The following is a 16,062-nucleotide window of genomic DNA, read 5'->3' as shown; positions in this document are numbered from 1 at the left end:
AGAAGGAAATAGCATTAAATTTTGAAACTAACCTACCCATTTGAGTGAAGGAAATATCATTTAAGTTGGAGTTAATTAGTTAAGGAAAAACATATTTAAAGATTACCAAAAAAAAATAATAATAATAGTGAGAGAAAGACTCTTTAAAAGGTCGATTAATTGGGAGTCTTGTACTAGACTACTAGTTAAGACTTGAGATCCATAAGTGTGTTTAGGACTATGTTACTACAATTTTGCTTAGTGAGTTTCTATCCAACTTTCAAGGATAGCATAGTTATGCCAATTTTTAGTAGTCCTATTTCACTCATTTCAAATTTAACTTGGGTCAAATTTGTGTCCGTTTTAATGCCTTAGATGTTCACTTTTCTGATGAACTTTAAATTTTACTCAATTATTTGTTATGTCATAAATATAAGTGCAAAAGAACACAAACTCGTGGTCTCTAAGAATATCAGAACCTTATCGTCTTTAAACAGCTTTTAATCCAAACTCAACCTTAACAAAATTTTGATAATACTAACAAATATGAATTTAGCCAATAATCTGTAATCTAACAAAAATATTTTAAGATATTTTAGAGATATATTAGCCCAATATAATAAATCCAAGCCTAATCTTATTTTGTATGCAAGACAAGTCTCCTACTTATACTACAAGTCTTTTAATCATATTTAGTATATAATTAGTCTAGAATTTAATCTACTATATATACTCATGTTATGGTTCATTGTAATACAGGATTTATACTACACTCTCATATAATAAAGATGTAGTCTTTAAATGTTTCCTATTCCTACATAGACGTAGGTTATTAGTTTACACTATGTAACCCTCATGTTCTTGTATTCTACATTTATACTTCTGTGTCCTCATCTATTCTACCATATTCAACATGGTATATCAATGCTAATATTTAACATGGTATTAGAGCCAAACACCATTCTTGGCTTCTAGCAAAATATGTCTCTAATCTCTATCAAGCTTGCTCCCAAATTTGTCGACGGCCTTCAAATTCACAGATACTCTCTCACAAGCACCGTTTGCCTTGCAATCTCAATCTTTGATTGAAGACTCCAAATTAGGACCTCACATGCGTGGCCTTCGTCACTGCCTCATCACTTTCCCAGCACCGCCACGTCCCTAGTTCTCTCAAGCAAGATGTGCCTCTTCCTTTTAGATTTGTGCAATTTCAAACCTTGAATCACGAAACATACCACACAAACGTGCTCTTTGGCCTCCGATATGAAAAACCTAGAAATCCAGCAACCAAGCCACCATGCACACATTGGAGTTCCAGCCTGTCAAACCGCGCGTCACACGCACCCCACACTTTGTCAAAGTTGTTCACACGCCAGTCTATCTTGATGACTTCATCAATGACATCATCATCATCTTGTTAGCTTCCACACCTAAGTTAGAGATAAAAGAAGAAAGGATTAAATGTGGTTCGACTCAACAGTCCAAGAGCAGCTACATCTATACTATATGGAATTGTTATATTAAAATTATCCCACTAATGATATATGTAGAGAGAGTGATCAGCCTTAGGCTAATTATGTACTAACCCTATATTGTAGTATGAATCTGGATGTATAGTACAAATAATGCGGTAAAATAATACAACTTGTACATCAAAGCTAAATTCATGCCTCTAAGAGCATTCTCATCAAGAATGCTGTAAAATATAGCATTTAGTATCTCAAAAAGTTACTTTATTCATTTTAACAACTTACTTTATAATACACCCAACATCAAATGTTCTATTATTTTATCACTTCATTTAAATATATATTTTTTCTTTCTTTATTCTTTATTCATTTAAATCAATAATTACATCCATTGTTCCTACCGTGTTTCATTAAACAAACTTTTTTTTTTTTTTTTTTTATACATCTTGCTACAGTGTGGGCTGCTAGAGATAGCGGCCCACTGTAACTAGATGTCAAAATGAATAACATCTAGCACCTTTGATAGAGGGTGCTTTTTTAAAATTTGATGTTAAATTATAGTATTTATAGCATTTGACACCTTTGCTAAGAATGCTCTAAGAACTACTTTAATCTCATAACAACTACTTTATGATGCATTATATGGCATAATGACAATATCCTATACATCTCATTAATCCAAAGGAACAACTTAAAAAATACTTAATATTCTCAACCAAAAAAAAAAAAAAAAGACTTTTTACGTCCATAATATTTTTACAATAAACCTTTAATACTAAATTGTTATTAGTTCTAATTTGAACTTACTACTAAAATTATTTTTTTATTTACTGGTAACAATATGACATTAAAAATTTGTTGGGAACACGTAGTAGACATAACATTTTGTTTTTTTCTTTCTTTTTGTATTTTTCTTAAAATTAAAATAGAATCCATGCTCTTTGAAGTGACGAACTTTCGAAAACGATCACAAGCCAATAAGCACCTAGTTCTCTGCCATAGTACCATAAATAAAGCGGGGCAACTACTCCAATTAAAGCAAATTTATGAACTATCAACTACGTACGTACCTCTGTCCGGTCATGTTGCTGTTTGAATTCATATCATAGTATCATATACCCATTTCGTATAATGTACTCATTTCGTATAAAGTACTGTTATAAGTTATAACAAATTCTATACGACAAATTATCATCGGTTTTAAATAGGGGTTCATTGTAAAATTAAGTTTTAGCCCACTAATAGCACAAAGTAACAACTTGCTAGTTATAATTTGTTGTGAAAATCAAAATATTGTAAAAGTAACATTTTTCCTTTTTGTATAACATGAGGTTTAGTTAGAAGTACATACATTGACCATTTTCAGGTATTTCTGCTACGAACAGCACATTAATTCAACGTCATTTTTGCTACAATATATGTAATTTGAAGTGTTCTACATTGGACAAAAAATGTAAAATGTTTCTGAACTGTCAATTCGACATAATTGCCAATTCACCTAGCGTTGCTTACATAGAAATCAATGAGCAAGCGAACTGGTGCTCAAGAAGCAAAAGATACAGAGCACACGGTAGCAAACTAGCAATAAAAACAGGCATTTAGTTTGCTAGAGAAGTTGGAGTGTGAAACATCATAGTAGAAGGCAACTCTCAGACTCAGACATTGATGAAAATTTTAATTAGTTCAGCAAACTAGATTTGTTGGAGGTAGGGCATGAAAAATCATTGCAAAAAGTTAATAGATGCCCTGAGGGTACTAGTATTGGTTTATGAAATTTTTTGATGAAAAAAGAACAAAAAAATCAATTGATTTTTTTTTATAGTTTTTTATATTTCCTATGAAATTAATATTAAAATTTTTCTAAAATGATCCATTAACAAATACTCTAAGAGCACCCGTTTATCAGATCAAAAACTTATGTGCACTACTTTTTGAAGCTCCATAGTTTTTTAGGTAAATTAAAAAGAAAATAAGCTGGTGCTCAAGGTTTTAGGGTGTGTTTGGATACCACTTATTTTGCTGAAAACTGAAAACACTGTAACAAAATAATTTTTAAATATGTGAATAGTGCTGTGAGACTCATTTTTAATAAAAATTTTGTTGAAAAAAAAGGTTTGTGAATCCCATGAACAGTGCACGAGACTCACTGGAAAAGCAAAAAATGCGCTTCTCAAAAAAAAAAAGATGAAATGTAAGTGCTTAGGCGCAAACGCAGTATCCAAATGGATACTTAAGGTCCATTTGAATACAACTTATTTTTGTTGAAATTGAAAAGTAAAAAGTGAAAACTAAAAATTGAAAACACTGTAGTAAAATAATTTTTAAATGTGTGAATAATACCGTGGGACCCATTTTTAATATTTTTTAGTGCGTGAACAGTGATAAACAATACGTGAACAATGATTCTTGTCTCCTAAAAAACCTGAAACGCGTGAGGAAAAAAAAAAGAAAAAAAGAGAAAAATGCAGAACACAAAACGCAAACGCAATCATTCCTATCCAAACTGTTAGAGATATATATTAAACATATATTAGCCCAATGTAACAGGCCCAAGCCCAGTCCTGCTTGTACTAGTAGTTTAGGGTTTAGTCGCCTATATATACTCATGTTAGGGTTCGTTGTAACACAGGGAGGTTATTGTACTACACTCTCATACAATAAAGATGTAGCCCTTAAGGGATTCCTCCGTGGATGTAGGCCGTAAGGCTGAACCACGTAACCCTCGTGTTCTCAGTGTTCCTCCTCTATGCTTCCTCTTCCGCATCCATTCTAGCATACACAACATGATATAACACATCTCTATGCTAATATATTCAACATGATATCAGAGCCAAACTTCATTCTTGGCATCAAACAAATATCTCTACACAACAAAGAAGAATATCACATGCACACTACCATCAGAAGTCACGCATGCTTCTCTGCTGGATCTAGACTCCACGGCATCTCGCAGCCACCGTGGCGCAGTGCTGTGTCCAAGATCCACAAACTCAAGCAAACCCGTGGCATCAATATCAAATCTGTGCACATCCAAGCCTCGCCTGACGAAACCAACACCACAGACGTGTTCCAAGATCTCTCGCGACCAAAACCCAGAAATCCGGTCAACCAAATCCTTGCCACGCGCCTCCACGCGCCGCCGCAGATTCTCGACTCCCAGGCTAGATCTGAGTCACACGCGCCGCCAAGACGGCCTTCTCGTCCACCGATCTACTTGGCCTGAGAATCTGGTGGTCATACGATGCTGCACGCGCCACCACGCGCTAGCGCAGTTTCTAGCAACTTCTCCACGCGCCGCCGCCGATTTCACAGGGTCAGATTCTCCGATGGTTACACGCGCCGCCATGACGGCCTCGTAGCTCGCCGATCTGCCAAACCACCGAAGTCCGAGCATCAATCTACCTTGCACGCGCCTCCACGCGCCGTCTGAAGTTCCAGACACGCGCCGGTGGAATAGAACACGCGCCGATAAACAGCCACGCGCCGAAACTGAAGCTGCTGTCACCTGATGACGTCATCAGACACGTCAGCCCTAATCCAAGTCAGCAGCACGCAAGCAAGTCCACGTCAGCGACACGTCATCAGCCACGTCAGCAGTGTCGTCCCGTCAGCACCACGTCACCTAGCTGACCGTTGACCCGGACCGACCCGACCCGGATCTGACCCATGAGCACTTTGACTGTTGACTTTGACCTGGACCAGTTGACTTTGACTTTTTGCATGGCTGCTGACTGGGATTAGGGCTGACGTGTCTGATGACGTCATCAGGTGACAGCAGCTTCAGTTTCGGCGCGTGGCTGTTTATCGGCGCGTGTTCTATTCCACCGGCGCGTGTTTGGAACTTCAGACGGCGCGTGGAGGCGCGTGCAAGGTAGATTGATGCTCGAACTTCGGTGGAGGCGCGTGCAAGTCAGATTCTCCGATGGTTACACGCGTCGCCATGACGGCCTCGTAGCTCGCCGATCCGCCAAACCACCAAAGTCCGAGCATCAATCTACCTTGCACGCGCCTCCACGCGCTGTCTGAAGTTCCAGACACGCGCCGGTGGAATAGAAGACGCGCCGATAAACAGCCACGCGCCGAAACTGAAGCTGCTGTCACCTGATGACGTCATCAGACACGTCAGCCCTAATCCAAGTCAGCAGCCACGCAAGCAAGTCCACGTCAGCGACACGTCATCAGCCACGTCAGCAGTGTCGTCCCGTCAGCACCACGTCACCTAGCTGACCGTTGACCCAGACCGACCCGGATCTGACCCATGAGCACTTTGACTGTTGACTTTGACCTGGACCAGTTGACTTTGACTTTTTGCGTTGACCTTTGACCAAAAGTCAAAATTTCCAAAAGGGCCTATCTTGCTCAGTTTTTCGCGTAGATTCCGATTTTGGCCTCCGTTTCTTCATTTGAACCTCCAAAATTGGTCAATTGGCACATTCTTCATTATGGTTTCTTCAAAGGTATTATTTATGGCATCTCCAAGTGATCTTCTCATGCTTATCCAACCTCAAGCCTTCATCGAGCTTCCGCCTTGAGTTTGAGGGAGGGTGTTAGAGATATATATTAAACATATATTAGCCCAATGTAATAGGCCCAAGCCCAGTCCTGCTTGTACTAGTAGTTTAGGGTTTAGTCGCCTATATATACTCATGTTAGGGTTCGTTGTAACACAGGGAGGTTATTGTACTACACTCTCATACAATAAAGATGTAGCCCTTAAGGGATTCCTCCGTGGATGTAGGCCGTAAGGCTAAACCACGTAACCCTCGTGTTCTCAGTGTTCCTCCTCTATGCTTCCTCTTCCGCATCCATTCTAGCATACACAACATGATATAACACATTGCGTTGCTAATATTCAACACAAACCACACCTTAGAAGGGCAAGTAATTAATATTGGATGTACTACTACAAAGTTAACTATATATCTACCTTTTAACCAACTAAGTACCTATTTGGATTGCACTGAATTTGGAATTTACGTTTTCAGTCCTTTTTTTTTTTTTTTTTTTTTTGCGCGTGAATAGTAAAATCATGTGATTTTACTGTGCAGGAAAAAAAACACTATTCACGCATTGTTCATGCACTATTCGCGTACTGTTCACGGGTCCTACGACATTATTCACATATTTAAAAATTATTCTCTCTCTCTCTCTCTCTCTCTCTCTCTCTCTCTCTCTCTCTCTCTCTCTCTCTCTCTCTCTCTCTCTCTCTCTCTCTCTCTCTGAGGTGGGTTGTAGGTAGCCAATCTGGCCCATGACATAATGAGATACAGACATATCAACTCAACAACCAAAAAAAATCCAGGTTTAGACCCATAATAAATGCAAAATGAAAATAACAAGGATTAAATGAATTGTAAGTTTAAAATAAGTAAATAACAAGGATTAATTTGGCTACTACCAAAATATAGGGACTAAATTGATTGCAAACTAAAAATAACATGGATTAAATTGATTGTTACAAAATGTATGGAACAAATTAACACTAACTTCAAAATATTGGGATCAAAATGCTATTTTTGCCCCCCAAAATTTTTTTTTAATCTACTTTTACATTTTCATGGGTGATAATATTGCATGGTGCAATGCAATAGCATCAGATCTAATTAGAGAAAGTCCATAAACTCAACAAATTTAAAACTTATTAATGTGACATATTATTATAGTAGGAGATAAAAAAGTGATATAAGTAGTAATTCCAAGTAAGAACTAGTAAAAAAATTTCAATTCAACCTATATCAAAAAAATTGTCAAATTTCTTGTTAAAATCATTTATCCAAATCCACCACTTGGCACCAATTGAAATAGCATAATTAGGGTCCGTTTGGAACATGTGTTAAAACACATGTTTTTAATTTTTAAACAACATTACCGTATTTTCACACACTTTTTCATCCATACGTATTTTCAAAAAAACTGAAAACTGTTGTTTAAACACATGTACCAAATGGGCCATTAATTTCTGGATTTGGATCGCATTTTGCATTTCACTCCACTTTATATACAAACATTTTTATCATTTTTATTTTTATTTTTTTTAACTTTTTAACCTTTTTTTTATTTTTTATTTATTTAAGAGTTGAGATTAAAAATAGTTTTTTTCAACCTTTAATTTCACTCTGGATAACTATTATATCATCGTCCAATCTCCCTTATCTCAATTCTCAATCCTTAAGGAGTGTTTAGTAGGGAAACTTGAGTAATGTTTTTTTGGGTGTTTTTGATATACGTGTGGATGAAAAAATGTGTAAAAAAGTGTGTAATATTGTTTAAAGAGAAATGATATATCTATAATATTTTTACAACAAATCTTAAATGACAGGTTGTTACTGGTTGTTATTTTTAAGGCAAAAAAACAATCTTAGTATTAATTTCATATTTAAACTAATAATAACTAACCACCTATAATTTATTATAAAAACATTATAAACATAATATCTCTCTTATTTAAAATACTTAAAAATATGTTCAAACTAAGCTCTCCAACAGCCCTTAATTTCTCAGCCGAAAGCAGAGGCTTCGGACCCTAAAAAACAAAAAATAAAAACCTTAAAGCCTATTCCGTACTTTTTGGGCCCCTCCGTGTTAGCAATTACCCGTTGGTCGTGTCAGGCTCCTCCCCCCAAAAAAAGGGATCTTCGTGCTTTAATACAACTTATTTGTTCGTGGTGTAGTTAAAATTTAAATTGGTTTAAAATTTAAAGCATTACTTATTTGAGATTTGACCCAAATTTAAATAGTTTATTTATGATTTTGAAATTTCATGATACAAGTATTTTGTTGAATTATTTTTTTATCTTATTTAATCTTATATTTTTATATTTTTGTATTTTTGAAAAAAAAAGATATAAAAGTTAAGCAAAATTATATATTTAGTTATGTTTTTAATAAAAGTGGGTTAAGGAATTCTAACTGAACCAACCTCAAGTAGATAAAGTGTTAAATTTCAAATCACAGATAAATAACTTAAATTTTAGCGAACCATATATAAATAAATTATTATGGGTCCGTTTGGATTGAACTTATTGTTGCTGAAACTGAAAACTGAAAACACTGTAGTAAAATAATTTTTAAATGTGTGAATAATACCGTGGGACTCATTTTTAATATTTTTTAGTGTGTGAACAGTGCTGTTACAGTGATAAACAGTGACAAAACAGTGATTTTTATCCTCTGTACAGTGAACCTATGTGAGGTTACTGTTCACGTGCAGGGGAAAAAAAAATTGAAAAACATAAAACTGGAAAACGTGAACGCAGAATTCAGTTGAATCCAAACGTCCACATAATTTATCTTAAAAAAAATTTGTGAAAATATTGTGAGAATTTGTGTCGGGCAGCTTTCTTTATTATTTTTCTATATATATGGTACTGAGTACTGACTGATTGTGACCACTGAGGACTTTCCTAGGTCCTTACTCCTTACAAGTATTCATTACCAGCATTACTTTATAACATCTCCCCCCATCCAAGTCTCTCAGCGGTACCGTTTTCTTTTCTTGCCAGTTGCCACTGTTTGGCTACATTAATATCAGAATGGGAAGAACTCCATACTGTGATGCAGATGGCTTGAAGAAAGGCCTGTGGACTCCTGAAGAAGACCAGAAACTCTTAACCTACATTCAACAACATGGCCATAGATGCTGGCGTTCTTTACCAAAAAAAGCTGGTTATTTATATTTATATTTTTTACCATTTATAGCTAAACTCCTTTACATTATTATTATTTTTGTTCCTTCTCTGAAATGTCAAAGCTAGTATTTGGAATTTTCTACAATCGTTTTAGATGTATGAACTATTGTGCATGTGATTAATGGTTTTTTTTTTTTCCTTGTCCTATAGGTCTTCAAAGATGTGGGAAGAGCTGCAGACTGAGATGGAACAATTACCTTAAACCTGGTATTAAGAGGGGAAGATTCAGTTTACAGGAAGACAAAACCATCATTCAACTTCATGCTCTTCTAGGCAACAAGTAAAGAAACGTTAATCCTTTCTTCTTCTTCTTCTTCTTTGAATATACGAAATGTTAATATCTTTGCTACGTTTTTTTTTTTTTTTTTTTTTTGAATTACACTCAATGAAAAAAAGAACTTTTATTTTTGTGGGGGGTTTAGGAGAGGTGATGGTTTGTAGACTTACCTCTAATTTTTTTAGAAAATAATTCTCATATAAAACTTAGAATTTATTGCTTTGGATGGAAGGCCATTATCATTTCAAAGTTACTTACGTAACATGTCTTTTTTTCTTTTCTTTTTTTTTTCTTTTTTTTAACCTTGTTTTTTAGTATTTTGTGTTCTTTTTTTAATGAATAATTGTAAATATATGATGTGAACTGACAGAGACAAGGTGTATTTATATATCCTAGGCACTTTTTCTTAAGAAATCATTGTAGCCTGATTTTATTGACTTTTTTCAAGTCAAATTAAGGTTTAACTTTTAAAATAAAAGACAAAAAAATTATAACCATAAAAAATAAGAAATATAGTAAAATTCAAAACTAAATTAATGTATAAAAATTAGAACTAGCACATATTTTATTTTGTTGCGAAGCCTAACTTTGATAACATTCATGGCAGGAAATGCTTGGTTCATAATTGCAATAAAAACTGAAAAAGTAAATAGAAATACAACTATTTTATAAAGATAATAGTATTAACCACAAAAGTTGAAAGTCATATTTATTATCATTATAATATTCTTATTAAAAATAATAATTAGTGTTATTATGTTGAAAATTAAGACTAGCAAATACACAGACAAAAAAAAAAAAAAAAAACAAGTACTAAGGTGGAAATGTAGCATGGCATCATTTAAATTTCAAACTTATAACTTTGGGTCCCAATAATTAAACATCAAACAATCAAATTTTACTACTGAACATATAAGTCAAGCGATTATTTAATATTTTAAATTCTTTGGATTAGTTTACTGAAGTGACTAATTTCCTTTTTTTGGGGGGGGAGGGGGAATATAAAATTTTGTATCTAAACTTTTAAATATATAAATAATTTATTTGTCTAAAACCCGTACGACCAAAGAGTGAGACTTTTTCTTTGTCTTTTATTTATTTATTTGCACTAATGTGTATGTTTGGCAAGATTATTTTTATCAATTTATTTTACTATTTAACTTATTTTTTGTACTATTCATAGGTTTCACTGTACTTTTTTGTACTATTCATGAGTCTCACTGTACTATTTCAACTAACTTTTACCTTTATCTACAATATTTTCAGTAAAAAGTTTTCAATTTTAACAAAATAAGCGTATCCCAAATAACCCTATATTTGAGATTGAAAATGTTTTACACTTGAAGGCCTAAAACATTTTCATCCTCAAGGGAACAGAAACCTACAAAAATGACAAGAATCTCCCAAAAATATTCAAAATGCCCCTTAAAACCTAGGAAATGACTATAAATGACTAATGGTTTTCTAGTACTGGACCTACCATGAGCTTTCCTCTTTTACTCATTTTGAATTCGAGAAATAAAAATAAAAAATAAAAACTTCTCAAAACTTCTAAGTAACTGAAATATATATACTATAAAATGATTAAAATAAGCCTAAAAGCTCTAAAATGACCTATATACTTTCAAAACATCTAATATAATTAAAATTTCCTATAAACTACTAAAATAACTAAACTACCCCTAGAAACCATCAAAAGGTTGCAAATGCTCCCTGAAACCTTCTAGATGATCACGGTATGACTCGAAAGTCACACAAAAGTTAATTTCAAGTTTTATTTTGGAGGTTTCAAATGTTTGTAATTATGCGCATGTGAATGTGTAAGTTTAGAAATTAATAGTTTTTTTTTTTTTTTTTGTGTGGTTTCTATACACTTTTTTTTTATTGTTCTTATTAGTGTAATTTTCAATAGTTTTGTTTTGATTGTGCTTAATTTTAGGGTTTTTTATTTTTTATAGGAGATTAATTTTTAGGTTGATTTTGTTGTTCTGTATTAATATATTAAAACGGTAAATAATTTTTTTATCTCATAATATATATATATATATATATATATAAAAGAGAAATTGTGTGAATTTTCATACAAATCAAATACTAAAAAAATTGTTTTCAAAACATTTTGAAGACAATTTTTTCTTAAAAATGTTTGAAAACGCTTTCGATGGACTACATTTTCAAGTTAAAAATATTTTACTCCAAAATAAATTGAAAAGTGTTGTTTGTAATGGCAAAATTTCGTTTTTTTTTTTTTTTTTTTTTGGACACCACATAATAAAAATTCTCTTTTTTTTTTTTTTTAATATTTTCAACAAATAAGCACTGACAACCCATATCGAAATAATATGTCTCTAATAAGATACCAACACAGCAGGGTGGTCTAATGCCTAGACCTTGGCCAACAAGACTTTGGTCTTCGATTCTAGTCCTCTTGATTCCCACTAATAAGCACGTTGATACCTATCTTGCTACCCATCCCCTCCTTTTTTTTTTCTTTTTTTTTTTTTTTGTTCTCTCTAAAAAGAAAAAGAAAAGTCCCTAAGAAGATAAATACATAGTACATGCATGCGTTTCACGTATACTCCTAATATTTTTCTCCAGGTGGTCTGCCATAACTGCGCACTTGCCAAAGAGAACAGACAACGAGGTCAAGAATTACTGGAACACACATCTAAAGAAAAGGTTAGCCATGATGGGTATTGACCCAGTGACTCACAAGCCAACAAGCACCATCCTTGGCTCGGCAAATGGTGACCCTAAGAACGCATTAAATCTTAGCCACATGGCTCAGTGGGAGAGTGCTCGTCTTCAGGCCGAAGCTAGACTGGCTAAAGAGTCAAAGCTACGCCAACATGAGCCAGGTGATACGACTAACGCACTTGCACCACCACTTTGCCTTGACGTAGTAAAAACATGGCAGAGCCTAATGTTAAATTCCATACAAGGTAGTCTTCACAATGGTTCTTTTGGTCTTGGTTTGGGTGACAATGGTGGTGATCTTGAGTCTCCGACATCCACATTGAGCTTCTCAAAGAGTGCACAAGCAGCAGTGTCAACTGTGGTATCATCATCAGATTTTAATGGAGTTTTAGGTGCTGATCATATGAATGAAGTATACACCACGCAGCAACACAACATGGCTCTTGATGTTGGAGAAGTGCCTATTACCATTCAGGCTTCTGATAATGAAGATGGGGATTTCATTGAGGGGATAGCAAATAATCTACTTTTCAATAATCTTGATATGCATAGTTTATCTACCTTCAGCACAATTACAAGTACTACTAGTACCGGCAATGGTGAGGTACATGAAATGACCAAGAATTATTGGAATAATATTCTTAATTTTATAATTTAATTATATATATGGACTGTCAAGTACCGGTGTTTTAATTTGTATGTGCAAGAGAACCTAGTGTTTAGGACTAGACTAGTGTACTGTAGTCAGTAATTGCCTTAGCCATGCAAGGCTATAGGCTTTAAACCCCACCCCTGAATTTCTGTTTCTCCGTTTAAATTAGAAATGTTGTTAACCTATCTTATGTCTTTTTTAGAGTAAGAGTAATAAATTTTTTTACAAATTGATGATGCGGTGAATAATTATTAGTAAGTAAAAGAGTAATATAAGTAGTAAATCTAGATGAGAACCAATTAAAAATTTTCATTTTAACAATTTGTAAAACTGTTGTGAAAAAGTTTGTGATTAGCATTACTAGCTCATTTATTAATAAATATTTAGATTAAGTGATAATATATCATAGTATCAAAATAAGTGATTAAAAAATTTGATTAAATAAGTGATTAAATGATTAAATAATTCACCCTAAATAGTTATGAATATCGCTTCTTTTACTTTTTGTTCAAAGGGATAATGTATCCTCTCCCTTGTCATGAATGACTGAATGTATCTTTCTTTTACTTTTTGTTCAAAGGAGAGTGTATTTCCTCATCTTCTAAGCCAGCTAAATACACAGTTATCAAGAGTATATATATGGATATTCAGCCAAAAAAAGAAAAAAAAAAGTACACATATGGACTAGACCTATAAATCGCCCAACAGTGTCGTGATATTCCAAAGCTGGTTTGTGATCCCCTCTTGCAGAGCATCAATGCAGACTTTCGTTCGAATCTCAACCCTGGCCAGCTCCAAGCAATCGAATGGGATGTGTCTTGGCTGCTATCTAGGTGTAGATAATGGGATCTGCTTAGCCCAATCCTTTAGGACTCGATCTATATAACCCCGACTGCTGGGTCACAATTAAACTTGTATTGGCCCATTAGACCTCACTTGCTATCCCTCCTTCCCTACAAAGGACTTCATTTCTCATTTTTCCAAACATTATTCAAAAACATTGGCAGCAAATAGTGTAGAGTGACTTTCCAGGAAAATTATTTCCACCCGCTACATAGATTTTGATATAACTAGCCATGTGTATGGTTTTAAAATGAGTCATGTGAGACTTGCTAAAATAATACAAGTGAATGACAAATGAAAAAAGTATTCACTTGTATTATTTTAACAAGTCTCACATGATTTATTTTAAAACCATACACGTGCAATGCAAACGTTCTTGCTTGATTTTGAGGAGATTTATGTTAATGATTCCAAAACAAAATCAATTATCAGAGCTAAAGTTTTGGTGTGGATATTTGTTTATGATTAGTAGTTTTAAAACTATAATGACTATTCTTCTTATGCTTCTTGTGGATGTGGAATGGCTATTTGCCTCTTTACCTCTGGAGTTTTGCTTCTTCTTTTTTTCCTTTCTTTTTGTTTTGGCTGTTGAATTTTGATGAATCACTCTGCTTAAGAAGTTTAGTTGTTGGACCATATATGTTTTCAAAATGAACCCCCTACCACCCTCACTAACCCCCCCCCCCCCCCCCCCCCCCCCCAAAAAAAAGACCCTGAAAAGGAAGTATTTCTAATGATGGAGATTTATTTAATAGCCACCAATTGAGGCTACTATAAGATTTCTAATGATAGTGATTTAGTAATTTGTTTTCCATTTATTTATTGTAGCAAATAAACAAAGATTAAATAATAACTCATACTCAATAGCTTTCCCGTGCATCACATGAGTTAACGACTAATAGTAAGTAAGGGCGTGGATGAAAGGTCATACCGAGACACATTTACTGTGAAGCAAATATATGTGCTGATATTTTGGCTACTGTGAAGGGATGAAGACACGTGTAATTATTTGATTTTGTGTTATTTACGTGAAGTTTTAAGATCATTAGATTGATTAAAATTGTATAGAATTGGAGAAGTTAAATGGAAGAGGTCCCTTCCCATAATACATTTATGTGTGAAACAATATCTTGTCGATACCTAGTCATATTTAAATGATCAACTGTCTTCAAATTGAGTGAAATCAGACTGAGGATCCATTTTATTTACATGTATGGAATAACATTTGCCTAGGGGAAAAAATTGCTCTTTGAACATATCTTTATCAAGTACTTTTCAAAGAGAGTACTACATGTCCCTCTCACATGAATGTATAAGAAAGTGACAGCATAAGTAGAATAATTGGGGGGATGGAACACTCTCTTGCAAGCCAATTATGCAAGACATTAGGAATAGAAGAAAATTTTCAAAGCGAGAAAGAAATACTAACTTTAGTTTATATTAATGATAATTCTAGTTATACTAATCTGGTTGGAAAAGTTGGCCACCAACTATTCCAACTTATTAAGCAGAAGACAATAAATTCTCTTTTAGGATAATTTTACAAATTTTACCCCTAAAAGAAATTAAATTGAAGATCATCTTTTGAATATTTTCAATGTCAAATTGTTTCTTGTATTTTCTAAAAAACTTGGTTTGGTTCTTTCACCCTATGCCATCTGTTAAATAAATAGAATTTTTTTAACATATCTTAATTATATTTTAATAGGTGGCAATCATTCAAAATTTCAAGAAGACTAATTAGGCAAAAAATACAGATTTTACCCCTAAAAAACAATTAATTTGAAGTTCATCTTTTGAATATTTCTAATGTCAAATTGGTTCTTGTATTTTCTAAAAAGCTTTGTTTCAGTTCTTTCACCCTATGCCATCTGCTAAATAAATAGAATTTTTTTACATATCTTAACTTTATTTTAATAGAATATTGTTCAAAAAAATTAGAAGCCTATCAGGAAAAAAATGACTATTTAAAGTAGAGTCTAGAAAGATCTCCAAGTACCCCTTCCTAATAATCTCACGAACCGCCAAGAGACTTTGCCATACATGGGAGGGGTTAGACCCTATATCAGCTTCCAAGAAAGAACAATCAAGAAAATACCGTGCTTTATAAACTCTATAAAACAAAGAATGTGTATTGTGTATTGGTCTCCAAGCCCGTTTAGCAAGCATTGCTAGATTGAAAGCATGGATGTCATGAAATTCCATTCCCGGCCCCCTTAGCTTTTGGTGAACATAGTTTCTTCCAGTTGATCTAGTGTATTTTCTTCTCCTCCTTCGTTTGCCCTCACCAATACTTAGCCAAGGTTGAGTTAATAGTATCACAGAGTCATAGAGAGAGTTTGAAAAGACTCATAGAGTATGTGGGGATAGCCTGGGCCATTGTTTTGATTAAAACTTTCCTTCCTACCTTGGAGGTATATTTTTCCTTCCACCCTATAACCCGCTTGGTAATTCTCT

At 33.9% G+C, this 16,062-nt stretch overlaps 1 protein-coding gene across 1 annotated transcript; it reads left to right on the top strand.

Moving 5' to 3' along the window:
• The first annotated feature begins 8,938 nt into the window (after positions 1-8,938).
• On the top strand, positions 8,939-13,605 carry LOC126704221 (transcription factor MYB16-like). The gene is made up of 4 exons (XM_050403239.1): positions 8,939-9,113; positions 9,287-9,416; positions 12,012-12,714; positions 13,513-13,605. Exons 1-4 carry the CDS (start codon positions 8,981-8,983, stop codon positions 13,603-13,605), a joined length of 1,059 nt encoding a protein of 352 aa, XP_050259196.1. The 5' UTR covers positions 8,939-8,980.
• Positions 13,606-16,062: the final 2,457 nt, after the last annotated feature.

This window comes from Quercus robur, chromosome 10 (assembly GCF_932294415.1).
Source record: "Quercus robur chromosome 10, dhQueRobu3.1, whole genome shotgun sequence".
Lineage (NCBI taxonomy): Eukaryota > Viridiplantae > Streptophyta > Magnoliopsida > Fagales > Fagaceae > Quercus > Quercus robur.
This window is presented reverse-complemented; position numbering and strand designations above follow the sequence as displayed.